This window comes from Orcinus orca, chromosome 7 (genome assembly GCF_937001465.1).
Source record: "Orcinus orca chromosome 7, mOrcOrc1.1, whole genome shotgun sequence".
Taxonomy (NCBI): Eukaryota; Metazoa; Chordata; class Mammalia; order Artiodactyla; family Delphinidae; genus Orcinus; species Orcinus orca.
The window spans coordinates 57,345,586-57,372,906 of NC_064565.1; the positions used below are offsets into that span (position 1 = coordinate 57,345,586).

The window sequence follows — 27,321 nt, forward strand, 5'->3', positions numbered from 1 at the left end:
GAGATGGAACTGAGGTCAAGGGATATTAGTGATTTGCTCGAAGTTAGGAGAATCTATGTATCTCGACCAGAACCAGTTATATAATTTACAAGGCCCAATGCAAAATAAAATATGGGGCCCCTTGTTCAACAATTATTAAGAATTTCGAGATAGTGACAGCAAAACATTAAACCAAGCATGGGACCCTGTGTAACTGCACTAGTTACACACCCTTGGAGCCATCCCTGGTCTTAACTTCTGATTTAGAATTTGTACATCCCAACAGAAGGAAGCACACAGATACTTTCACCCATAACCACCAAAAATTGATAATGGAGATGGGGTTAAAATTAAGTCCTTGACATATATACACTACCAAACGTAAGGTAGATTAGCTAGTGGGAAGCAGCCGCATAGCACAGGGAGATCAGCTCGGTGCTTTGTGACCGCCTGGAGGGGTGGGATGGGGAGGGTGGGAGGGAGGGAGACACGAGAGGGAAGAGATATGGGAACATATGTATATGTATAACTGATTCATTTTGTTGTAAAGCAGAAACTAACACACCATTGTAAAGCAATTATACTCCAATAAAGATGTAAAAAAATATATATCAATAATAAAAAAAAAGGATAATACCAAAAAAAAAAAAAATTAAGTCCTTGACTTTGATACTGCAGTATATGAACTGCCCTTCCTTACAAGAGGGCTTTTGTAAGAGGTTTTAGAATCATTGCTTTTTGTTCCTTCCTGAATTCAGGCTTTATGGATGATTAGTTGATGATTTTCAACCCTGCAGTTCAAAGCTCTTCTCTCAGTGTTAGTTCTGACATGAATTCCAGCATGTTTGAATACGAGACTTTATATAACTTATATACATAGTGTGTGTATATATACGGTTACTACAAAAAAACTCTTACCGTGGTACTCAATTCCCGATTTTACTTCTTATATTTTCTGAGTGTGAATAGCTATGCCTTTAAAAACTGATTGATTTCACTAAATAGCATTCCTGAGGTCATGCTGTTCATGGTACCTTGGGTTACAAGTTGTAAATGAACACAAAGGAGAACGAGACTAGTCAACTTTAATTTGTCAGGAGGCAAATTGCTTTTTGTGTTTGCAAAGTCTCGTATTTTAAAAGATTTAAACATTCAATTCATTTGTCATTGAAAGGGAACTTAAAATTTTTTCCTCATTAAAAAAGTGAATGTCTAACAGGTAGACATAGAGTTTGGGATGGTATAAGGTTGTTGTTAACAGTTGCACATCAGATGAATGATTTGGATTCCAAATGGGTTCCCTTAGCAATATCCAGAAAGATGCCAATAAAAATTAGTTAAAAGATGAAGGAAAAATATGTTACCTGATTTAAAAATGTTATACCTTTTATTTTTAAAACAAATATGAGCAGAAGTTAAGTCATTTACTTAATATCTGAAATAGGCAAAGAATTCAAAGCTATCTTATATACCTTCATGTTTGTAAAATCTGTTCGTTCATGAGCGATGAACAAGAGGAAATTCATATGTTGGTAGAAGAGAAGATGGGTAAATACAATAACTGAGTGAAAGAAAAATTTTTATGAATATAATTATTAATATTTTAAATATTTGCAGTATGCCATGCACATAAGTGTATGTGTTTAGCCAGAACTGAAATCGCTCATTAAGTTTAATCCCTGGTTGGGGCAGAGGTGTGTGTAGGGGGGGTTCATTTAACGGACTTTTTTCACTCACGTGTTTCAAAATGTGCTGTGAAATATTTAAATTGAATATCATAGAATTTTTTTTAAACTTTCCACAGGTGGAAATTTTCATTTGGCCTTTATGTATTTACCTATGGAGTCCGGTTCCTGAAAAAGGTAGGCTCTGTCAAGTTACTTTATGTAATTCTTATGTAACTGTAAGCCTCTATCTCATTTTTTACGTTGTGGCAGTAGTAGAATTGTAAACAATCATAACACACTTGCTAAGAATTATTTGTACATTTTTCTTTGATTTATAAAAATATTGGCCGTTCATTCTTTGTAGTAAACAACTTTCAGGCATCTGCCGAAAATAACTTTTGAAAATAATTTGTTTTTCCAGTGATAGACGTTACTAAGTGTATTGACCACGCTAGTTGGTTATTTGCTACCTATGGGCATTAGAACCTTATAAAATCCATCTCAGGCTTGGAAAGAATTTCGAGTTTCCACATCACACATCACACAACTTGAAAAAATCACTTTTGGCATTTTGTGTTATCACTGTAGCCTTTATCAGTAGAAATTAGAGTTTAGTGTCTTGCAAAGCTACCAACAGGGTAACACCAGCTGCCAGTGGAAAATTCAATTCCTTTTATAGACTGTGTTCCCTGGCTGCTGTGTTGCTCTTCTGCATGAACAAAGGCACCTTTACCTATGAAAGCAATTCTTTGAGGGCGTCATAGTCTTTTTCTTCTTGATTTCAGTGCTTAATGGCACTAGTAACAAGTTAGGCTGCTTAACTTCAAGTCTCACGAAGACGTTCTCACAGTCATGCCATAGTGAGTTGGCAGAAAATGGGAAATTATTTTTTTAAATGTTTTACGGTATTACCCTTTAAAGTGATATCAGTGTTATCTTTATTTAGCAAAAAAATTTCAAACTGGGGCATTGGGCCAAGTGGCACGCCTTACTAGTAAATTCTCATGTCAATGTTGATATGAAAATTGCAAATACGTTTTCATTTTTCAAGTCTGAGTTGTAAGATATTGTCCGCCCGTGGCAAATTCTATTATAAATAATAGTTGTTTCCCAATATCATATTTTCCTAGAGGAAATAATTCTTTTTACTTGTTGTCTTTTCCTTTAGTAACTGCAGTTATTTTTCACTTAATTAGACTACATGGCCCAGAGGTCACTTGAATAGATTTAAAAGAATGAACTTCACTCTGTAAGATTTCTAAGTATGAAGACATTTTCAACTGGGGTAAATAAATGTGGTGGAAAGTGCTTATTTTGGAACCCTACTGTTCTAGTTTTCAGATTTATGTATCTAGGGGAAAAAATAGAAAGAATGGCTGTAGAGCTTTTATGCTTCCAACTTGACTACCTTGGAAGAGGAAATAGCTTTGGATGGAATTTCAGCTGACATGGGAGAGCTGGGCTTCATGGGAATGTCGAGTTGCTAACTGAGGTCACGGTTTGGAATTCACGTCGGGTTCTGTTGGTGAAGGGCTTTGATGGTGAGCAAGGAGAGATGGTGAAAGCCAGGAGCACTTCTTTGCCCTTTTGCCTAGATCTGCAGGATGTGGTCTCTTTTAAAAGCTTTCATTCAGCGAGCCTGGCCATCTGTCATCAGAACAGGAAACGCTTTGACACTTAGCTCTGCTTCATTCCGTCCCTACACAGACTGAATGGAATGAGAGTAGTTTTCATCCCCTAGTCCTCCGTGGCTCTGTAGAAGGCAGTAAAAGGGCTTGTCAATAGAATGTTTGCCTGGAAATCGTTGTTCCTTAAACTGTAACAGTTTCCTTTCAGCTGCCTCTAGATATAACAAATGCTTAAAAATGAAAGGAGAAATAGATGTTGTTCTTCTTGTTGGATTAATTTGTATTTGGGGTTTCTTCCTTTGATACTCTCTAAGAAGCACTCCGTTTTGGATGAGCTGTACGGTTTAGTGTCTAGTCATACTGCGAGATAGAAAAGTGTGCATAGACTCCATGTGAGCTAACTGTGAAGGACTTCATAAGCTATCTTGTCCAGCTCTTTCATTTCACAGCTGAGGAGGCAGACGTCCAGAGAGGGTAGATGGCATTCCACAGGTCATACAGCGAGTTTATGAAAGGGCTGAATCTCAAGTGAAACGCACACTGCTATCTCTTATTCTAGTACTTCCCCCACTTTCCCAGCCCACCTTAACCTCATGACTTCCTTTAGTTAAGTTAGCAAACTTAACCTAATGTAGTCGTTGTTTCTGTTTTGAACTTTAAATACTTACCTTAACGGATATTTAAAATATATTTCTGTTAACTTGTTGGAATGGACAATATATTTGCCCATCTAACCAAAAGGAAAAGAAATTATTATGAAGGCAGCACCAGAAATAGTCAAAACAAGGTAATTCCAATTTTCACAATACCCTGAATGTTTTAAAATAAAATAGCAGGGTAGTGGACCAATTTTAAAATATCAAAGGCCACAGCTGCTTCTTATTCCCAGCATCCAAAATGTGGATCATTACATGTGCTGTTAGAAAAATACCTAGGCAACTTGCACTGTCCAATTTTCTTCTGCTTTTAGGTCAAATGAATCTGATGCGTCTCATCTTCTAGGGTGTATTAAGTAACCTTAAGTACCCTTTCTACCCTGAAATTCTGTGCTCCCGTTAAAGAGATATTTACCAAATGCAAAGTACCACTCACCCATGATAGAGAATCTTAAAAAATAAAAAACAAATCAATTAATAAAAATTTTTGAAAACCATAGAATTTTAGATGGAAAAGTTATCATGCCTCTCATCGAAATACCTCATTTTATAGGTGAGGCTATGAGGTATCAATCTGTAGTATAAAAGTAGCTTGAGTTTTCTCTGCCATATTCAAATACATTCAGCCTGAATACTTAAATTTTATTAAACGCTGTTAACCTTTCCAATTTGAATTGGCTTAACCCTGTGGGGAGAACGCATATATTTTCCTGGGTTTACCAAGTCATCGTAGATTTTCAGTGTATATATATGACCGATTTAAGTGCCCTCAGTTTAAAAATATTCTTTGTATTGAGAAATAAGGCAGTTGAGAGTTTTTAAATACATATAAACTAGGTTTATGTCAGTACACGCTTGTGCTGTCTTAGTCTGAACCCTCTGAGAAACAGACACCAAGAAGAGATTAAATGTGTAAGAAATTGATTAGGGGAAGTGTCTATAAGAGAAAATGGGGAGGGAGTTGGCCGGGAGGCTGGAAGAGCCTTCAGACCACAATGTATGTCTGACTATGTGTGCGGGAGAGAGGGAAAGAAGGAAAGTGTGGGTGAGCCTCTAAGACGGCTTGCTGTGCCTTTCTGAGAAAAATTCAGTCAGGCCACTGGGCAGTCCTGGAGCCACAGTTGATCATCAAAGGAGACCTGTGTCTCCATGGGCTTGCTGTAGTATTCCTGTTGTGCTCAGTCATAGGCTGCCAGCAGCCTGCGGGCAGCAGGGCCTTCATGCAAATACTGCTGTGGATTTTACTGCACAGCAGCGGGGCCCTGAGTCAGCCACACTCCCACCAGTACAAGATCTAACAGGTGCATTCTCATGGTTGCCATGCGTGCTTAATTTTTAAAATATTCCAGCTTTTCTTCAGAAAGGGTACATCATGGAATAAGACCTTATGCCACATAGAAATGGTTTTCATATGCAAGGTATCTAGAAGCATAGAGAAATATTTATCTATTGTCCTTTTTTTAAATTTTATTTTAGTATTTTTTAATACGGCAGGTTCTTATTAGTTGTCTATTTTATACATATTAGTGTATACATGTCAATCCCAATCTCCCAATTCATCCCACCACCACCACCACCACCGCTTTCCCCCGCTTGGTGTCCATACATTTGTTCTCTACATCTTTGTCTCTATTTCCGCCTTGCCTTTTTATCATTTTATTTACTGTGCGTTGATTTCCCCTCCATTATGTCATAATTCCTGTAGTTGATGTGTGAATATATCTTTGGAGCAAGACACAGTCTGACTTCACACATGAGTTGTCTCAGGGTCCCGGGCACTTACCTCCCTCTTGTACTGATCCAGTTTGGGTGATAAGTTATGTGGTCATCCTATGAATAGTTCTGTAATAAAGGATGAAATAATTGGCCCCATATTTTCAGACACCCTGTAAAGAAAGCATGTTTGTGTGTCATGTATATGAAATCAACAAAATGTTTTCTGTAGTTTCATGATGACAGATAAGAGGATGAGCCTCATTTATGGTGAGGGGCTACCAGGTGTACATATATGTCGTCTTTGCTTTCTCAGCTCCGAGCCCCCTTTACAGATAGCAGTTAACTCTGATGATGGAAGTAGACCCTAGAAGGCATTGATCTTACAGACATGTCATTGAACTATTAAGTAAAGTCATTGTTGGGTTAGTAGGAAATATTTAAATAGTTGAAAGACATAAGTCTGTCTCAATAGTCTGCTCCTGTAATTGCTGACACAAGTGACCCTTAGCCCCATGAATATGATTAACAGAGACAAGTACTTTCATGAAAGAAGACCCAGAATTACTTCAGGTGCTCTGAAGTCCCAGAGCACAAGGTACTCATACAGAGTAACACATTTTTCTAGGTCTTGAAAGGGACCATATGTCAAGCCTTTAAAAATAGAGTAAGTTATCTCTCATTTACTGTTACCTTTTTTTCTCGTTTGTGATGGAAGTTTATATTGAGTGGAGTTCTTTGAATACTTTTCTTTGGGTTTCTTTACTTATTTTTTAAAACTATAGTGTCACAGGAAGGTCATTAGATATATGTGCAGTTGGGACTTAGGTAAATATTTTTTTCCATGTAATCTACATGTTAGGCTAATATATCTCCAACTTTTTGACCATATGGTGCATTTTATATCACAGTTTTGTACACATGCATGTGTATGATTAAAATAAAGGTTACTCAAAATATATCTATACCTAACCTCTGTATCAGTCGGGGTCCACGTTAGGAGACAGAAACTACAGGAGTGATTCTTGGGGTGACTGTAATGTGAAGAATCTTTCACCAAGAGGGAGCCACCAAGACCATGTTACTCAGAGCAGTCGATCTGCTGTTTGCTACCTGTCTGCCATGAGATAAGGAGCTTGACTTGAATGTAAATCAACTCACTGCTTCTTTTTTGGAGAGTCTACCTCTGAAGGAAAGTCAGCTGAAATGAACAGCGCTCTTCACGATATAGTTAATTGACATTCTAATGAAACAATAACAAACACTTCAAGGACTGGCGCTCATCTGCCCACAGCATTTTGATCAGCGCTGCACTGAGGTATCATGGGCGTGGTAATGGCAGGAAGAGGCTACGGCTCTGAGGACGGGGGCTCATAGGAAGGGGCTGGAGCTATTGGAACCTAGATGCTCCAAGGAGGAGCCGTGGAGCTGGACAAGAAAGCGCTGACCAGCTGGTATGTCTCAGAAACCACAATGAGGCTGGTTCTGAGAATGAGGAAAAAGGGCAACCAGCTGCTACCACTGGGATGAACTGTCACTGCTGGGGTGCAGATGCATTGCTGGAGGGCCCAGTTGGGGTGGGGCTGAGGGAGTGGTGGTAAGAATGGGAAGCAAAACAGAGAGGAGCACATTCGCGCTTCCTCTTGCAGTCTTCCCCCTCCCTCTAGTGCCTTCCTGGAGTCAGAACTCAGCGAGGGACTAGCTCCTTGGAGCCAGCTCAAGTGTCTCCACAAGATCTTTTTTTTTAACATCTTTATTGGAGTATAATTGCTTTACAATGGTGTGTTAGTTTCTGCTGTATAACAAAGTGAATCAGCTATACATATATCCCCATATCTCTTCCCTCTTGCGTCTCCCTCCCTCCCACCCTCCTTATCCCACACCTCTAGGTGGTCACAAAGCACCGAGCTGATCTCCCTGTGCTATGTGGCTGCTTCCCACTAGCTATCTATTTTACATCTGGTAGTGTATATATGTCCACGCCACTCTCTCACTTCGTCCCAGCTTCCTCTTCCCCCCACCCTGTGTCCTCAAGTCCATTCGCTACCTCGCGTCTTTATTCCTGTCCTGCCCTTAGGTTCTTCAGAACCTTTTTTTTTTTTTTAGATTCCATATATATGTGTTAACATATGGTATTTGTTTTTCTCTTTCTGACTTCACTCTGTATGACAGACTCTAGGTCCATCCACCTCACTACAAATAACTCAATTTCGTTCCTTTTTATGGCTGAGTAATATTCCATTGTATATATGTGCCACATCTTCTTTATCCATTCATCTGTCAGTGGACACTTAGGTTGCTTCTATGTCCTGGCTATTGTAAATAGAGCTGCAGTGAACATTGTGGTACATGACTCTTTTTGAATTATGGTTTTCTCAGGGTATAGGCCCAGTAGTGGGATTGCTGGGTCAAATGGTAGTTCTATTTTTAGTTTTTCAAGGAACCTCCATACTGTTCTCCATAGTGGCTATATCAATTTACATTCCCACCAACAGTGCAAGAGGGTTCCCTTTTCTCCACACCCTCTACAGCATTTATTGTTTGTAGATTTTTTGACGATGACCATTCTGACTGGTGTGAGGTGATATCTCATTGCAGTTTTGATTTGCATTTCTCTAATGATTAATGATGTTGAGCTTCCTTTCATGTGCTTGTTGGCAATCTGTATATCTTCTTTGGAGAAATGTCTGTTTAGGTCTTCTGCCCATTTTTGGATTGGGTTGTTTGTTTCTTTTGATATTGAGCTGCATGAGCTGCTTGTAAATTTTAGAGATTAATCCTTTGTCAGTTGCTTCATTTGCAAATATTTTCTCCCATTCTGAGGGTTGTCTTTTCGTCTTGTTTTATGTTTTCCTTTGCTATGCAAAAGCTTTTAAGTTTCATTAGGTCCCATTTGTTTATTTTTGTTTTTATTTCCATTTCTCTAGGAGGTGGGTCAAAAAGGATCTTGCTGTGATTTATGTCATAGAGTGTTCTGCCTATGTTTTCCTCTGAGAGTTTTATAGTGTTTGGCCTTAAATTTAGGTCTTTAATCCATTTTGAGTTTATTTTTGTGTATGGTGTTAGGGAGTGTTCTAATTTCATTCTTTTACATGAAACTGTCCAGTTTTCCCAGCACCACATATTGAAGAGACTGTCTTTTCTCCATTGTATATTCTTGCCTCCTTTTTCAAAAATATGGTGACCATATGTGTGTGGGTTTATCTCTGGGCTTTCTATCCTGTTCCATTGGTCTATATTTCTGTTTTTGTGCCAGTACCATACTGTCTTGATTACTGTAGCTTTGTAGTATAGTCTGAAGTCTGTGAGCCTGATTCCTCCAGCTCTGTTTTTCGTTCTCAAGATTGCTTTGGCTATTCGGGGTCTTTTGTGTTTCCATACAAATTGTGAACTTTTTTGTTCTAGTTCTGTGAAAAATGCCATTGGTAGTTTGATAGGGATTGCACTGAATCTGTAGATTGCTTTGGGTAATATAGTCATTTTCACAATGTTGATTCTTCCAATCCAAAAACATGGTATATCTCTCCATCTGTTTGTGTCATCTTTAATTTCTTTCATCAGTGTCTTATATTTTTCTGCATACAGGCCTTTTGTCTCCGTAGGTAGGTATATTCCTAGGTATTTTATTCTTTTTGTTGCAATGGTAAATGGGAGTGTTTCCTTAATTTTTCATCATTAGTGTATAGGAATGCAAGAGATTTCTGTGCATTAATTTTGTATCCTGCTGCTTTACCAAATTCATTGGTTAGCTCTAGTAGTTTTTTGGTAGCATCATTAGGATTCTCTATGTATAGTATCATGTCATCTGCAAACAGTGACAGCTTTACTTCTTCTTTTCTGATTTGGATTCCTTTTATTTTTCTTCTCTGATTGCTGTGGCTAAAACTTCCAAAACTATGTTGAATAACAGTGGTGAGAGTGGACAACCTTTTCTTATTCCTGATATTAGAGGAAATGGTTTCAGTTTTTCACCATTGAGGCCGATGGTGGCTGTGGGTTTGTCATATATGGCATTTATTATGTTGAGGTAAGTTTCCCCTATGCCTACTTTCTGGAGGGTTTTTATCATAAATGGGTGTTGAATTTTGTCGAAAGCTTTTTCTGCTTCTATTGAGATGTATCCACAATATCTTAATAACTAGCCCAAACTTCCCATTATGCTGCATTCTGTGATGTACTGTGACAACTTACTGTAATTTATTGTATTACATTTTAAAACTATGCAAATTGCCACTTATTATGTTGACTTCATAGCTAACTAGGGGTGAAAACACTTTTGATGAATTGACTTGCCTGAGGCAAAAATCACAGCCAGTCTTGTGGTCTTTAAAATTTCTAGGTTGGTTAAAAAAAAAAAAAAAGTATTCGCAAACAAGTTTCAAAAATCTAGCAGTTCAAGGAATATTTTAAATTTTTATTAGTAAATTTGCCTAACTAAGAAATACAAGTCATATCACTATGGGAGAACATTAAGTTAGAGGTCAGGATTGAAGTTTCAGTCTCTGTTCTGCCTGTTGTGCTTAATAGGACCTTTGCTCCCTGAAACCTCATTTTTTTCATGTGTGAAATGGGAAGATGATGCTTGCCCTGGCTTCCTCGGCTTGTGTGTAGGGGTGCTGTGAAGCTATACTGTACTTGGAAAATATAAGGCATAACACTAATTAGTACTGATTTAGAGGGGGCTCTGTTGAGAACTATGAATGCCTATGTCTCCTGCAGTGCTTTGACATGAAGCTTTTGAATAATGTGCTGCTGGCGCCACCTAGTCCAGTGAGATCCTTTGTCATGACCATGCTTTGATGCTTGCAAATAAGTAAATGCGCTTCCTGGAATGGAATTATCTGGCGTGACCCGAGGAAATTGTCCTTCAAGGCTTCTCCTTACTGTATCTGCCTTTTCCCCTTCTACCTACGTCTATCCTCTTGAATATTTTTTGATTCCCTCATACCTTTCCTTTGCCCTTCTGTGTTGACTTGTGGCTGGTATCCTATCTGAAGGGAACATTCTGAGGCCAGGGAGAAACTGAGGATAATGTGATTCAGTGAGGACACTGAAGAAGGAGCCAGAAGACCTGGCATTAATCAGTTTTGCAACCTTAGGCAGGTTACTTAGTCTCTCTGGGACTGAATCGCTACATCTCTAAAATCAGTAATGTAGACTACGTAACTATTTTTATTATTTTTCATTTGAGTATTTTTTAATATATATATAATGTAACATTTAAAAAACTCTTATCCCATAATTCAGTGAAGATTTTGAAATAGCGTATCATATGGCAAGCTGGTACCTGTTTAGAAAGCAAAATAGCGATATAGAAGAATCACCTTAAGTATGTTCATATACTGTGACTCAGCAATTCAACTCCTATGAATTATCCTGAGGAACAAATTATATGGAAGCTAAAAATATACATGTATAAAGTTATTATTGCAGCTTAAAGAAATGCATATGTATATACATACAGATACATTTGCATGCAAATTATAGCAAATCCAAAACAGAATGTAAAACAATCCTAATGTCTAATATTAGAATTGTTTAAATTGTTATCAAAGTGGCAAAATAGCATGCAACTACTTAAAAATAATAACTATAAAATTACTATATTATTTATAGTTCTAGTAAAATATTTAGTAGAACTTTACATGAAAATGAGTAACAAACTCATTTGTACATTTTGCTGTGATAATCATATATATATAGCAAATGGAATGTAATAGGTAAAAATGTTAAGATTCCTTTTAGAGAGGAACTGTGGATGGTTAATATTTTTCAAATATCTTTATTAGTTTCTTTTTTATTAAAAAAGTTAACCCTGGGCTTCCCTGGTGGCGCAGTGGTTGAGAGTCTGCCTGCCGATGAAGGGGACACGGGTTCGTGCCCCGGTTCGGGAAGATGCCACATGCTGTGGAGCGGCTAGGCCCGTGAGCCATGGCCGCTGAGCCTGCGCATCCGGAGCCTGTGCTCTGCAACAGGAGAGGCCGCAACAGTGAGAGTCCCGCATACCGCAAAAAAAAAAAAAAAAAGTTAACCCTAAGATGTAGGAATTAGGGTGGAAATGATTATGCATAATTTATGAAATTGTGGGTTATGAGAGAGTTTGCAGTTGTAACTTTTAAAAAGGAGAACTTTTGTTTAAGTTGAATTCCACTTCAATGGCAAAGACATACAAAAGTTTCATCAAAAAGACTCCATCTGTTCCCATTTGCCTAGTCCTTACAGCCCTAATCTCTGGATTTTCTCTTGGGGGTTCCCTGAGATCTTATTGCCCATAATGCCCCAGAATGGGCCTAGCATAGACTTTCTAAGGAACTTTTTTAGTCTCCAGTGGGATTCTGGTAAGATTTAAGCTCTTTTTCAGATTTACATGGCCTATATTAGATAATCTGGAATTCTTCTCCATATAGTACTTTAAAATAAACTTCTCTTGCAGTGAAAGTCCCACCTCCTTTGAGTGGGGTAATGCCTTGAAAACACTGTTGGCTTAGTGCATAGCCAGGATGAAATTTTGCATCACTGATAATAATCATTATCATAATAATGATAGCTATACTGTGCTGAGCACTCACTGTGGGCCAGGCATTACGTTGATCACTTAGCATTCATTCCTCATGTGTTATACAGTGTAACTTCTCATCCTTATGCATGAAGAAACCAAGACTAACAAAGGTTCAGTAATGTGTCCGAGGTCACATAGCCAGTCAGTGGCAGGGCTGAGATTTAAATCCAGGTATATTTGGCCATATAGTCTACTTGTATCCAGGTTTAATTACTCACTGAGTAGATCTTCTGGGTTGACGAGGATTAACCAGTGACCAAGGAAAAGCAAAGGCTCCGTCTTTGAACTGTATTCATATTCAGAGCACAGAGTTAAATTTAGCGATTACATTCAGAAGGTCCAAATTAAGCATCATATTTGCTTCATTTTTCTGCTTTCAAATGAACTCACTTCGGCAAAGCCGAGAATTGGTGTATTCTTAGTATTTTTGGATCTTATTAGAAACTGTCTACTAATTTTCCAACTGGGTATAGTTGTGCTTTTTTATACAAACAGATAATGTAATTATGCCATACAATTTATTCTCTCCTTCTACGATGCTTAGTTTCTGCAATGTGACTAGCAAACTGTTAATACACTATTCATAGTAAGAACTTGGTTGGGACAACTCAGTGTTTTCTGTAGCTTGGGAAATGTGAAATTGTTCATTGCCTAGAATAAATTAAAACTTGTTCAGGTGATAAAACCATTTCATCAGCCCTGAGGTTATAGCTTATAGCTTTTAATTTAATGAGATGGCAATAGTTTGATTTTGGTTGTGTAAACTTTCCATAAAGAGCATCAAGAAGCCTTTTACCCACGTTTTCGCTTTGTGTTCAGGCTTTGTCTTGAGAGAAGGTCATTTCACACCCAAAACTTTCTTCAGGCGGTGAGGTAGAAAGATTTCAGGACTTGCAGGAGTTCATGAAGCTGATGTGGGAGGAGGTGCTTGTGTGGATTCCCAAGTACAAGTGGCGACTGCTGCCCTACTAAGTGATACTTGCTCTTAGGTAGTTATTTATACAAGGGTTTGTAGACTTGGTGCCTGATCAAACCATGAATCTTATCTTTTCAGCTCCCACAATAAAATATCAACTTTTCAGAAACTCTAGAAATAAAGGGAAAACTAACTTATAGTTCAGAGGCTACTAAAATAACCCTGATTTAAATATGACGTTCATTATTAGACAGTGCCCTAAAGGCATAGACTTAAACTTCTCAAAAAGTTTAGAGCTGAACTTGACTGTGAAACACATTGGTCCTCATTTATATGCTGTAACAGAGCTAGTGCTACAGGCTTCCTTTGGCTGAGGGCAGTGGCTGAGAATTGGATTGCATTGCTGTTCCTCTCCTGTTTCCATGGGGAATAGAAATCTAGTCACTCTCAGAAGAGTTCAGGTAATTTGGTACGAAATATTGATCCATGTATCAAAATCTGTATGTGCACATTCACTCTGCATTAGCTGAAGCCTCAGCTGACACTTAAAGGAAAATTCTTTACTGAATTCAAAAAAGAAATTATTCTTTTTAAGGTTTGTTTTACTAAAATTTGAGAGCTAATGGCTTTCACATACAACGGTCATCATAATAAAACATTTTCCTCATCAACCGTAATGAAACAAACCAGATGTTCTTTGCTTAAAAACAACAGCTTTCTGGGAGAAGTAATGAGATGTTCTACTTCTGCAACTGGTGTTTTGTCTCTTCGGGGAAGACCCAGTCTTGGCTGTGAGAGGTGGGGTGAGGGTACTTAGGACAAGGACATGGAGCAGAGCATCAGGCATTCCGAGCTGACCGGCTCATGCTCTAATTATAGCTGCACGTGTGGCTCTGAGAAACTGGCTCAAGGAGCATCTGGATACTGGCTCAGCTACAGTTTTCTGTAAGGTGGGACAAATGGCTTAGGGTTTTGTTTGTTTTTTGCCGCCTTCTCCTTTATTAATGCACGTGAGACTAGGCCTCCCTGCTAGAGGCCATTGCCGTCGTTGTTTTAGGAATTTTTGAGCAGCAGTCTGGTGATACCAGTCACCTCGGAATGACTTTTCCAAAGCACAGGGAGGATGGCCATTTTGTCCTCAAGGAATTCAGGCTTCTGTAAGGCAGTGAACCGTGGAAGGAATAAAATAATTTTTTCAGGCAGAATGAATCTGTAGTGACAGAGGTAGTTGTATGGGAGTGGGCAGGAGAGAGCCTGCTGGAGTGGTAAAAATCTTCTAGATCTTGGTCTGGGGGGTGGTGACATAGGTGTCTATGTCCTGACTATGTAGACAGGTGATGTTAAGTGTATACACATATAGACATATGTCAAGTTTCTGTACACTTAGGTTTGTGCACTCTAACTGTATGTCAGTTACACTTCAATAAGAAAACTTAAGAATGGTGTCTGGTCATCCTGTAGCTGCCATGTAAAGCAGCCACTGCATGTTGCTGAGTGCAAATGTGGGCACAAGGCATTTGAGGATCAAAAGATGTTATTTAAAGGGCTCTTCCAAGAGCTTCTGCCTATTACTGATGGGAGATACTGATCTCTGTTCATTTGTTCATTCTTTCATTCAGTATCTGTTGAGTACCTACCTATGACAAGGAATATGCTAAGCCTCATGGATATAACAGCAAGGTGGTCTGGGTCCCTGAGCAATATTATTACTGTTCTTCCCTTCTCTGGGCTCATCAATGACATAGGAATTTAATTCAACTTAGCTAACATTTATTAAACGTCTGCTCTGCCAAGACATAGTGGCAGGTGGAAGAGGAGAGGGAAGGAATAATCCCTGTCTTCCAGGATGTTATATGTATGGTAGAGGAGTTATAGTATGGTAGAAGAGTTAAGAGTTCTCTTTAAACACTTACGATATGAGACTTTGCGATAAATGATAGAAGTATAGAGTTCTGTCTGAGCACGGGAAAGGGATCCAATTAAGGGAATTGAAGAAAACTACAGAGAAATAGGATTTAATCTGAGCCCTAATGAATGGGTTGCCATTGACAGGGGGGTTAGTGAAAGCATTCTTAGGCGGAGAGAACAGAGTGGGAAAACTGGAAAAAACAAAACAAAACAGGGTCTGTTTGAGACTACATGATGGAGAAATTGGGAAATAAAACTGGTAATGTGTTTGGGGAGGACTTGACTGTTGTTTTAAAGAGATTGGCCTTTACAGCTGAAGAGGGCTTAGTTCTTCTCCGTGTCTTCATTGTAAAGAGACCTGGTGTTTGTGTGGAAGGGGCATCCGGCCTCCCCGCTGACCCGATCTACGGCCTCTCATCTTGGTAACACGTGACGCTACCTCTTCCTCATGTCTTCTTCGTGTTCCCTCCCCTTCTCTTCCACATACCCCAAGGGGTGAGTGAATGGAGTGGGGAACTCTAAGGATAATGGTGGAGAGTCGGTTCAGTTACCTTCACCCTCCCAGCCTCATCCATCTATGAATGGCGGTGAAATTATATCCTTAACCCTCTCCAGCAGAGCCTAACCAGACACTGACATTACTATTCCTTCCATTACTGTTCTAACCCTCTGCAAGCAACATGATTGCTCAAACCACTCGTCTTCCCCTGTAGTCCCACTTCACCCCTCTCTGCCCAACTTGCTCACTGTCAGATTCCAGGGAGGTATCCTACCTATTGGAGTATCATCTCCTTTTAGACATTTCTTTCCATTAAACTGATTTTAATCAGTTTAACTGATTTATTCTCATTTATTTCTTATTTTATTTTCATACAATTATTTTTCATTGAAGTATGATTGACGTATTAAAAGTCTGTACATATTTAATGTATACATCTTGATAAGTTTGAAGATAAGTATATACCCATGAATGTCACCATATACAGTGTCCTAAACTTATCTACCACGTCTAGAAGTTTCCTCCTTCCCCCCCTTTTTTATAAGAACATTTGACATAAGACCTACTCTGTGAAATTTTTAAGTATAAAATATAGTAGTGCTAGCTCTGTGTACTATGCTCTGCAGTAGATCTCTAAGACATATTCATCTTGCATAAGTAAAACTATGTACCCCTCTCTAATTTCTCCTCCCCCCAGCCCCTGGTAATCATCATTTTCTCTGCTTCGGTGAGTTTGACTATTGTAGATTCCTGGTAAAAGTGAGATCATGTAGTATTTATTCTTCTGTGTCTGGCTTATTTCCCTTAGCCTAATGTCTTCTAGTTCATACGTACTGTCGGAAATTGCAGGATTTCCTTCTTTTTTTAAGGCTCCAGTGATATTGCATTGTATCTATATACATTTTCGTCATCCATTCACCTGTCAGTAGATATTCGTTTTCTATTTCTTTTGCTATTTTGAATAATGCTGCAGTGATCATGAATATGCAGATATCTCTTTGAGGTCCTCATTTCAATTATTTTGGGTATATACCCAGAAGTGGGATTGCTGGATCATATGATGTTTTTGAGGAATCTCCATACTTTTGTCCATAGTAGCTGTACCAGTTTACATTTCCACCAGCAGTGCACAGGGGTCCCCTTTTTTCCACATCCTTGCCTATTAAGACGGGTATTATCAGAAAAACAAAAGATCTTTTGTTTTTCTGATAATAACCGTCCTAATAGGTGTGAAGTGATACCCCATTGTGGTTTTGATTTGCATTTTCCTGATGATTAGTGATATTAAGCACCTTTTCATATACCTGTTGGCTACTTGTGTGTCCTCAGAGAAATGTCTATTCAGGTTGAATAGAGTTTTTTGCTATTGAGTTGCAGGGGAGTTCCTTACGTATTTTGGATTTTAACCCTTTATTTATTAGATGTATGACTCACAAGTACTTTCTCCCATTCCGTAGGTTGCCTTTTTCACTTTGCTGATTGCTTCCTCTGTTGTGCAGAAGCTTTTTGGTTTGAGGTAGTTCCATTTGTCTATTTTTGCTTTTATTGCCTGTGCTTTTGGTGTCCTAACCAAGAAATCATTGCCAAGGCTAGTATTAAGAAGCTTTGGCCTTGGATTTTCTTCTAGGAGTTTTACAGTTTCGGGTCTTACGTTTAAAGCTTTAATCCATTTTGATTTTTGTGATGATATAAGGTAAGAATCCAGTTTCATTCTTTTACATGTGGATATTTGGTTGTCCCAGCACAATTTATTGAAGAGACTATTCTTTCCCCATTGTGTATTCTTGCCTCCCTTGGTTTATTTTTGAGGTTTCTGCCCTAGCTTCCTGTAGAGACTGCACTGACTCCCCAGCTTTTCCTCTGGTTATCAGCACCTCTGACAAAGGCAAACAGGACAAAAAACTGTCCCATAGTCTCTGTGTTTTTCCACTGCTCTAACCACTTTTGTCTTACTCTGGCTGGTCACATTGCTACCACTGGGTTCACTTTTGTAGCATCATTTACTTAGAATGACCTTCCTCATCCTAACTCAAAGCCTACCAGCCCTGATTCTTCACAGATCCACCTCACTATGGAAAACCTATAACTTAAAGCCCTTTAAATCTCTCATTTAGTGCACATATTGCATATATGTAAAACACCCAGCTTGGTCCGTGAGCCATGAAAGGTGTTCAATAAATAGGAGTTATTGTTATCATTATCATATAATATCATCCAGTACTTAAGTAGTAAGTGTCTTATCTGTGCACTTTCATCTCAGATTTCTTTCCATCTAGTTCTATAAGCTGCTCATTTCCCCATGCTGCCTAATATCCTGCTAAGAATACATTAGAGAGTTCACAAAAACTTGAGTAATAAAATTAAAAATATGCAACTTTGCTATTTCATAACAGTTTTATTTAAAAGTTTTGGGAAAAAGAACTTAAAATTAATGACTGAAGTCAAATATGGAGATTAGCTGAGAATTTTCACTGTTTGTGGTTACCCTATTTCCCATTAGTATTGTACAGAGGGTTGGCAGTAAAATTTAATAAAATTAACTTCTTTCCCTGAACTGGTAGGTAGTTTGAATTCTGGCCAAACTCTCTCTCTCTTATGTGATTAGTACATCCAACCAGATCTACCCTTAGAGTGTTAGTTTTGAGTAGTTGGTTGGGGATTTCCAGTATTTTTGTCTTATGTCTAAAGGAGCGTGTGTGTGTGTGTGTGAGTGTATACAATCCAGTTAGTAAAGCTGTGGTGACTGATACCCAGGGTCTCACTGCTAGGAGCTGACTGAAGGATGCGCCAGGAAGTCTAAGGGATTCCATTACTACAGTGTGTGAACAGTGTATGCAGGTGCATCAAACTAATTCTCAGGTCCCCAAACTGAAAGATCAGATATTCTCCACTCTCCTTTATAGTACATAGTATCCTCGTGATACCATGAAATGGCAGAGTGGAGAGTAACCATTCTCATTACACTTCCCCTTCTTGTCTTTAATACAGTCAGGCCCATCTTGCTCAAGGTAAATTGGTAATATTCTAGCAATTGTTTCTACGGTGACTTGGGCACTAGTGGGACATTTAGTAACCACAGTATAAGTAAACATAGTCTGTTTTCCCAGGCAATAGCACTTTTGTGAGTTGCCAGCTTCTCCTTTGGATGTGTTCCTCTCCGTAGCAGATCCTTGATTAGGGAGTTAAAAGTCAATATAAAATATCCTAACAGAGATTCTTAACAGGGTGCATGGTATTCAGCATAAGCAAAACAATTATATTTGGCACCAGCTATTCCAATACAAATGGAGGTAATAACTAGACTGCAATGCTCTGTGTGTGTGTGCGTATACCTGAGCGTCGTTGGTATATGAAGTGTGCGCATGGGCGTGCACCTGTGTGTGCATGCATCATTGGTATATGAAGTATGAATCAAGAAATAGCTCTTCTCACTTTGTTCTTAATCATGGCTCCTGTCACCCTCACCTCAGCTTTTTTCTTAAACTAATGGTTGAAGCTGTAAAGAAATTGAGAAAAAGTGGTGCTTTGCTAATTTTCTTGATTTCATGTGAATTATGAAAAAAGGGCCATGTAAAAAGGAAATTACTAAATGCTATGGATGCAATTTGATTTGGGACCTGTTGACCTAATTTACAAGGTCCAAGGCTGGGAGATGATTTCCCACTAGCCTTCCTTATTAACCAGTCTTTTAACCTCAGACAGTGGACTCCTCTACTTGATTTCTGTGTAATGCAAGAAGTACTGATAAGCACGGAGTGTGGTCAACAGAGATTGGCAAAATGATGATTGCCAGCTACTACCACAAAGAAAAACAGTGCTACAGATTCCTTACATAACTTCTGTAGCCCCATAGATGAGAGTGTAGGAATTAAAAACAGAGTTTAGATTTTGATTCTAGTTGATTATTGTGATCATCTTTTATCAACATGTGACACATTAATTAGTTATTCAATCAATAGATGCTTGTATTCATAGTATGAAGTCTGGCTTTCTAAAAAATAGGTGTCATGTAGTAATATTGTGCAAAAGTTGTACCTAATGGCTCTTTTTAGGTATCAGTTTGGAAATGCTATTCTTTTCCTTTTATAAGTTCCTCCTGACATACATTTGAATTAAAAAAAAAAAATCACACAGTACAACATTGAAGGTTTTATTCTCATGTGTTGAACATGGCGATTCTAGGCCAAGAAATTGATAGAAGTACAGAATGGACTCCTTCTGAATGATAGAGAAATTGTGAGAAAAAGTACTAATTTGTGATTCCATTCATTTTAAATCTATTTTGCTTGCTAAGAAAAAGTATTTTATTTAGTAGCTAACTCCAGTGATTGTATTCATAATCGACTGCTGCTGGTTCAAACCTTTAAGCACAGATAAAATAGACTTTAGATTGGTAATAGCTTCTCATGTTGTTTTTTTTTTCTTATTTTTTTAAAATTTATTTTTATTAATTTATTTTTGGCTGTGTTGGGTCTTTGTTCCTGCACGCAGGTTTCTCTGGTTGCAGTGAGCAGGGGCTACTCTTCGTTGTGGTGCGCAGGCTTCTGGTTGCGATGGCTTCTCTTGTTGCGGATTTTAAGACTTTTTTGTTATTTGTGCTACAGTGTATTTAGGGTGTGCTTGCTGTTTTTCACTTTGTGTTCCTATAACATTTGTTTCAAAGAAGTGATATTCTATTCGATTATTTCATCCTGTTAAAATATAGGACACCCTATATTAATTACCAAGTTCAAAGAAAAAATGTTCCAGGAGTGGTTCTCAAACTTGAACATGTCTCAGAATCACCAGGAGGGCTTGTTAAACCACAGATGGCTAGGCTTAACCCAGAGCTTCTGATTCAGTAGGTTTGGATGAGGCCTGAGGATTTGCATTTCCAAGTACCCAAATGGTGATGATGGCAGTGCTGGTCCAGAGACCTCACTTTGAGAACTGCTGTGTTATAGTGTGGTACCCAGAAAAAGCTAAATACTCACTTACCAGGTGTATTAGTTTTCTATTGCTGCTGTAACAGATTACCACAAACTCAGTGGCTTAAAACGACACAAAGTTAACCTCTTACAGTCCTGTGGTTGGAAGTCCAAAATCAGTTTCACTGGGCAAAAGTCAGGGTGCATGCAGATCTGGTTCTTTTGGGAAGCTCTAGGGGAGAATTTGTTGACTTGCCTTCTCAGCTCCCATTGGCTGCCTGTATTCCTTGGCTTGTGACCCCTTCCTCTTCTTCAAAGCTTATCACTCCAGTCTCTGCTTCTGTCATCAAATTGCCTCCTCCTTTTCTGTAGTCAAATCTCCCTCTATCTTCCTCTTATAAGGATATTTGTGATTATAGTCAGGACCCATCCAGATAAACCAGGGTAATTTCCCCATCTCAAGATCCTTATCTTAATTATATCTGTAGGTTGGTTTTGCCATATAAGGTACCATTTACAAAGTTCAGGGATTAGGACTTGTATATCTTTGGAGACCATTATGCAGCCTATCTCGCTGTGAAAATCTTCTACTTTTCTCTCCTGATCTCTTGGAAGGCAGTCACTAATCTATTCAGAAAGAAATGTCATTTGGCACATTTAAATTTGGAGTCATTTTGCATTCATTGCTTCTTATATGAAAGTGGAGATGATTTGCAGGTGGTAACACATCTGCCTCTGCAATAAATGTTCATGTTATTCTACTATCTTAAAAAGTCATGAAGAGAGAATTTAATTAAATTTTATAACACAATTTTGATTTTTATTAAGAACTGAGATAGCACAAAATCTCAAGGGTCTCTGTGGAAGAGACACTTATCCTTATCCTTAAAGAGTTGACAGGCTAATGGAAAATGTGACCTGCTCACAAGTATATGACATCAGGTAGCACATGAGAATTTTTGCCAAGGTGTTCAGGGAAGACTGCACTAGGATGTGGTGTTGAGGATGAAATATGGAGACTTCCGCTGATGATGGTGATGAGCAAAGGAAGTGGAGGGAAGAACAGTGTTGGGGAAGAATAGAAAGTGGTAAGGCTGTAACTTGAGGGGTGGGGAGTGTGTCTGGGGGCAAAAGAGAAGGGGGCACAGCAAGCATGATGATGCTGGGAGGCAAATGGGACAGACAGTGAAAGGCTGTGTTTGCCAGGTCAAGAATTTAGCTTCTGTTTAGTTAGGAAAGAAAGAATAAGGAGGTGTGACAGACAGTTGAACTAGAGAAAGGCCACCTGGCTGCAGTGTGAGGAATGAATTAGAAGTGCAAAAACTGGAGGCAGGGGGACCTGTGTTGGCCACTGTAACAGTCACGACAGCCATTGTCCCTGTCACTGGCCCCTACGTTGGAGAAATGGGCTCTTGTGTCTCAGCTGTAGATTTTTGTGTCAGGTACTCCCCCCAGCATTGTCAGTTTCAGACAGGTAAAGCATTTCCTGCTTGTTATAAAGGCTTATCCAGTACTGAAGAGGTAGTGTTGACTTTTTAAAAGGAGAAAAGAGGAGACAGAATCTTCTCAGTTGCATTTAACAGTTGCTTCTAAAAGGGGTCGGGGCGGGGGAGCGGGAAACAAGTGAATGTTTAAAAAGATTTCTCCTGTTTCTTTTCCAGAAGAATGGCTGCTACTAACCTGCCTCCCCCCCAGATGTAGCTATTTCTGTTGTGATTTGTTTTCACAGGGGTAGAAAACACTTTTCTTCTCTTCCATTTAGGGTCTCTAACTTAGCAGGAAGAGAAAAAAACCAAGGGATATCCACATTTCAGTGAAAATAGTGAATCCTTTTATTTTAAGAGACAAAAACTTCTCTTTATTTTTTTAAAGTTATACTTAGTCCATAATACAAATAATTTAAAAATATACTTTTAGTTCTGTGATATTTAGGGGAGAGAAGGCAGCTGACTTTGAAGGAATGAGAAAGAAGGGTGTTCAGCCCTGGCAGGCACATGCTTCCTCAGTCTCCTGCCACGTGCTGTTCTGTGCTAAGCCCTGGGTTGTGGTATTTAATTGATCTTCTCCCTGACCTTCTGATGTGTGTGTTATTACCCCCATTTAAAAGAGAAAAGAGACAGTTTCAAAATGGCTGAGTAACTTGAAGTGGCAGAGCTGGCATTCAGCCCCAGGTCCTGGGATTCTTTGCCCACATTCATCACTGTTAAATGGCCTCTCAGTAAAAATACTCCATTTCCATGTTCAGTCAGATCCTTAAAAGCAACCTTATTCACTGACATTACGTCTTACTGTGGATACTTTATAGCAGGAAGGATGGGAGAGAAATGATAAAATTCAAGAATATTTTTAGTTTTAAAAGTATTTAAGTTCTACTAAAATTTATATGAGCATAAGGTTTCCAGAAGTCCTATTTTTATATAGCTTTTAACTTACTGTGCTAGAAAGTAGAACATTTCATTTTGTAATGGGAAAGATCGACTTTTGCCCCCTGCTAACAACTCTGTTTGTTTGCCAGTGGTTGACATCAATGGTATCCCCCCTTCTTGACCTAGTTGCCTCCTACAGATTACGTTAAGCCTTGCTCAAGTTTCGCCCATCTTCCCTTCCCTTCCCCTTCCCCTTCCTCTCCCTCTCCTCCCTCTGGGCTGTCTGTCCCTACCTCCCCTGCCCCATAACACCCTGCACCTCCAAAGTGGACTCGGAAGAGCTTGATCGCTGTACTTGTCACATGGCTACCAATGTCCTTTCCCAGCCTTACTGAAAGCACCAAAGGTCAGTTTCTGAAAATACAGTCTCAATAAATAGTTGTTGAACCAGATCTGCTATTTGTCTGTGAGGTCAATGAGATTAAACTGATGGCTATGTTAAGTAAGGTTATTGAGAAATGAGACATTTCAAAAATAGAGAAGGGAAAAAAGAAATAGGACTGTGAACATTCTTTAACTTTTAAAAAAGGAGCTGCTGTTCTCCATACTAATATTTTATCTGTAGTTGCTTACTTGCTCCAGGTTTAATTCGGACATTAGGGGAATAGATGGTAAAAGCCAAAGAAGGGCCTCCCTGGTGGCCCAGTGGTTGCGAGTCCGCCTGCCGATGCAGGGGACACGGGTTCGTGCCCTGGTCCGGGAAGATCCCACATGCCGCGGAGCGGCTGGGCCCGTGAGCCATGGCTGCTGAGCCTGCGCGTCCGGAGCCTGTGCTCCGCAACGGGAGAGGCCACAGCAGTGAGAGGCCCGCGTACCGCAAAAAAAAAAAAAAAAAATGCCAAAGAAATATCTGTCCATTTGGGTAGGATACAGTATATCGCGATTTTCCGTTTTCTTTCCTGCAGGCATTGGAGTTGGTGTGAGCAGGGGAGGGGCAGGAGCCACAAATGCCAAGGAGTGTGGTAGTCCCAGGAGAGAGCCAGGGGGAAGAGTGCCCTCCGCCCTGTCGTCGCGTCTGTCCATTCACCACCAAATCATTAACAGAGTTTATTACTTGATTCCTACAGCCTTCCCTCCTGCTCTGAGCAGTGAGAATGGCTCATCAGTTTCTTTGTACGTCTTTGGCCCTCCCAACAAATATCAATGCCGTCTTTAAATGAAATAGCCTGACTCCTGAAGCACTTAAATCACCACCAAATTAATTCACAGAGAGTTGCTGGGGCGATTTAAAGTACCTTTTTCGCTTTATCTATTTATGACATTCCAAAAGCAGTATCTGGTTGCTTTTCTCTACTTTATTCGACTTCCACAGTTTGTGGATTCTACTTACTAGGTCTATGCCGTTGGCCACTACATGGGCATTAATGTGGGCCTTCAATTATTTTGTCAGTCTTTTTCACAGGATTTCTGTACAGTTGTGAATATGCATTTTTGTTCTTCCTGCTACCGAATAAAACCATCTTTGTGAAAGCACCAACAATTACTCATTTCCACATATCTCATTTTTAATCAGTATCATCTTCTTGAACAACACAGGTAAAAATATTCCTTCTGCTTTTAGGACTGTGGCAATCCTGTGGACTGGGCAGAGTGGGAGTGGGCAGGAGTAGCTTGAGGAGATTGGGTGGGAAGAGAAAGGGAAATGGGGATACTGGGGAGAAAAAGTTCCTATTTGTAAAGGAATGAAGGGGTCTTCTTGGGAAGCAAATGCTTAATCTGTGCTGTAATTTTTCTTAAATGATCATCATTAGACTTGGTAACTAATTTATATATAGCAGCACTGAGATGACTAAAGAGAAGTGGACTTGTGATGTTTTACAGTGACGCCTGTCACGGGGATGCAGTTTTGTATGGCAGTCCCAGCTCTATTTTTACCTAGGTTTTCATGTCATATTAAGGTAGCACTTTCTCTTCCTCCTCTTAAGGATAATGTGTTAGGGCCAAACAACGTTTCTTTTCCAAAATGATCATTTATGCTCACGTTAACTATAGTCTCCATAGCCTTTGGAACAATGATAAATTAGTTCTGTGAATGAAAGAGAAGAAGGAGGAAGCAAATCACTTAATTAGGATTTTTAAAGTGACTTCGTTTTGAGCAGGTCTAACACATCTAAGCCCTGGTCCTGTTTCCAAATATGGGTCTTTTGAAAGAATGGCTGCTACCCCAGTTATCAGGCACAAGGCCCTGCTACTATAGCGACTGATAATTTATTAGCTGGTAAATTAGTTCTGTGCAGTATATTGCTGTTTACAAATCCCCTTTTCCTACGTTATCTCACTTTGTTTTTCTGCAGCTTCATGATAATCCTCATATCATCCGCCATCGCCATCGCGTGAGACCTGTTAAAAAATGGTTGTTAAGCGACTGTAAATTGTGATTGCATTTGCTGACAGCCAGGAATGATGCTAATCAAATAAGAGAACTCGGTTCATAGAAACTAGTCATTAGGGTTGCCGGTGGATCTGTGGCCAGAAGCTTCCTTAATTTGAAAAATTTCACTCTTGGAGGCCAGTTGACCTCTGAATTTTTGCCTCTGCTCACATTGATAATCAAAATGTTACCTCTAAAAACGGACTACCAGCTAATGAAAGGAGCAAATTTATAAATAACTAGTTAATATCAAGGGCTACATATTAATTTAGTTACTAATTTATTGCTTGAGCGTATGGATTAAGTCACGTGGTCGTTATCTCAGCTCTGATCCTTTGCTTTCAAAGGAAACTCAAGCACGTTCAGTAAACCGCATAATACGTTAATGGTCTGTAAGTTCTGAGTCCTTACCTGCTAAGTAAACAGGGTGGGGTGTTAAAAAAAGGAAAGAAAAATAATGAATTGCTATTTGTTTTTTAAACCATCCTTATATTAGTTGTAATTCAAGTTTAGTCAGACATTTACAAATAGGTAAAATAATGTGAGGCTACCAATAAGTGAATAAATAAATAAAATAACTAAAAACCAATTTATTGTTACATAAGCAACGACAAAAATATCCTGGGAACTCTGGCTCTTCCCTCATCCCCTCACGTTAAGCACTTAGGGAGCCAACTGAGACTGTCTTGAGGGAATCATACTCTTCCTCTTGATCTGTCTCACCAACACACAGACACACACTGTTTCACATTCATTCAGTTTCATTCCTTGTAAGAGTAAATGAAAAATCATGTCGGAAAGATAACTTGGATCCCTGTTTTAATTCTGTGACCAGTGGACTGTATTCTCTTTTTCCATTTGATATTGACAATATCCATAGACATCTGTGTCCAACCCTCAGCCTTTATATGTGTAGTGTATTTAGATACATGGAGTGGATAACATGAGCACGAAGTCTGGCTTCTTTAAAGGTAAACTAGGCAGTAGCGTAATCAGGTCATTGAAAGTAAGGTAAATATGAAAGAACTTTTTTTCCTTCCAGTTCTATTGAGATGTAAGTGACATACAGCACCCTATAAGTTTAAGGCATACTACATAATGATTTCACTTACATACATCATGAAATGATCACTACAGTAAGCTCTGAACATCCACCATCTCATATAGATACAAAATACAGGAAGAAGAAAATATTTTCTTCCTTGTGATGAGAACTCTTAGAGTTTACTCTCTTAACAACATTCATATAAAGCATACTGCAGTATTAATTATATTAATCATGTTGTACATCACATCCCTAGTACTTACTGACCTTATAACTGGAAGTTTGTACCTTTTGACCACCTTCATCCAATTTCCCGTCCCCCTGCCTCCTACCTCTGGTAACCACAGATCTGATCTCTTTTTCTGTGAGTTTGTTTCTTTATTTGTTTAATTGGCTTACAACAAACACTGTGTTCTTGGTACACAACATAGTGACTCAATGTTTCTGTACATTACAAAATGGTCACCATTATAAGTCTAGTTACCATCTGTCACCGTACAAAGGTATTACATTATTATTGACTATATTCCCCACATTGTACATTTCATCCCTGTGACTCATTTATTTTGTAACTGCAAGTTTGTACCTCTTTATTTTCCTCACCTATTTCACTGATTCTCCCATCCCCCTCCCCTCTGGCAACCACCTGTTTGTTCTCTGTATCTATGACTTTGTTTCTATAAAGAACCTATGAACAAAACAAAAAGGCTGCCTACTAAATGGCAGAAGAGATTTGCAAATGATGTATCTGATAAGAGGTTAATATCCAAAATATACAAAAAATCCATACAACTCAACATCAAAAAAAAAAGACCAATTAAAAAATGGGCAGAGGACCTACATAGACATTTTTCCAGGGAAGACATGCAGATGGCAGACACATGAAAAGATGCTCAACATCACTAATCACCAGGGAAATGCAAATCAAAACCACAATGAGGGCTTCCCTGGTGGCGCAGTGGTTGACAGTCCGCCTGCCGATGCAGGGGACACGGGTTCGTGCCCCGGTCTGGGAGGATCCCACATGCCGCGGTGCGGCTGGGCCCG

General features: G+C 39.1%; 1 protein-coding gene across 3 annotated transcripts in view; it reads left to right on the plus strand.

Moving 5' to 3' along the window:
* The window catches only part of CERS6 (ceramide synthase 6), a 324,132-nt gene that overhangs the window by 177,268 nt on the left and 119,543 nt on the right, over window positions 1-27,321 (plus strand). For all 3 annotated transcript variants that reach the window (XM_033423492.2, XM_004267262.3, XM_004267263.3), the window contains exon 4: window positions 1,784-1,841. In XM_033423492.2, coding sequence (XP_033279383.1) covers window positions 1,784-1,841 — 58 coding nt within the window. The remainder of the gene's footprint in view (window positions 1-1,783; window positions 1,842-27,321) is intronic.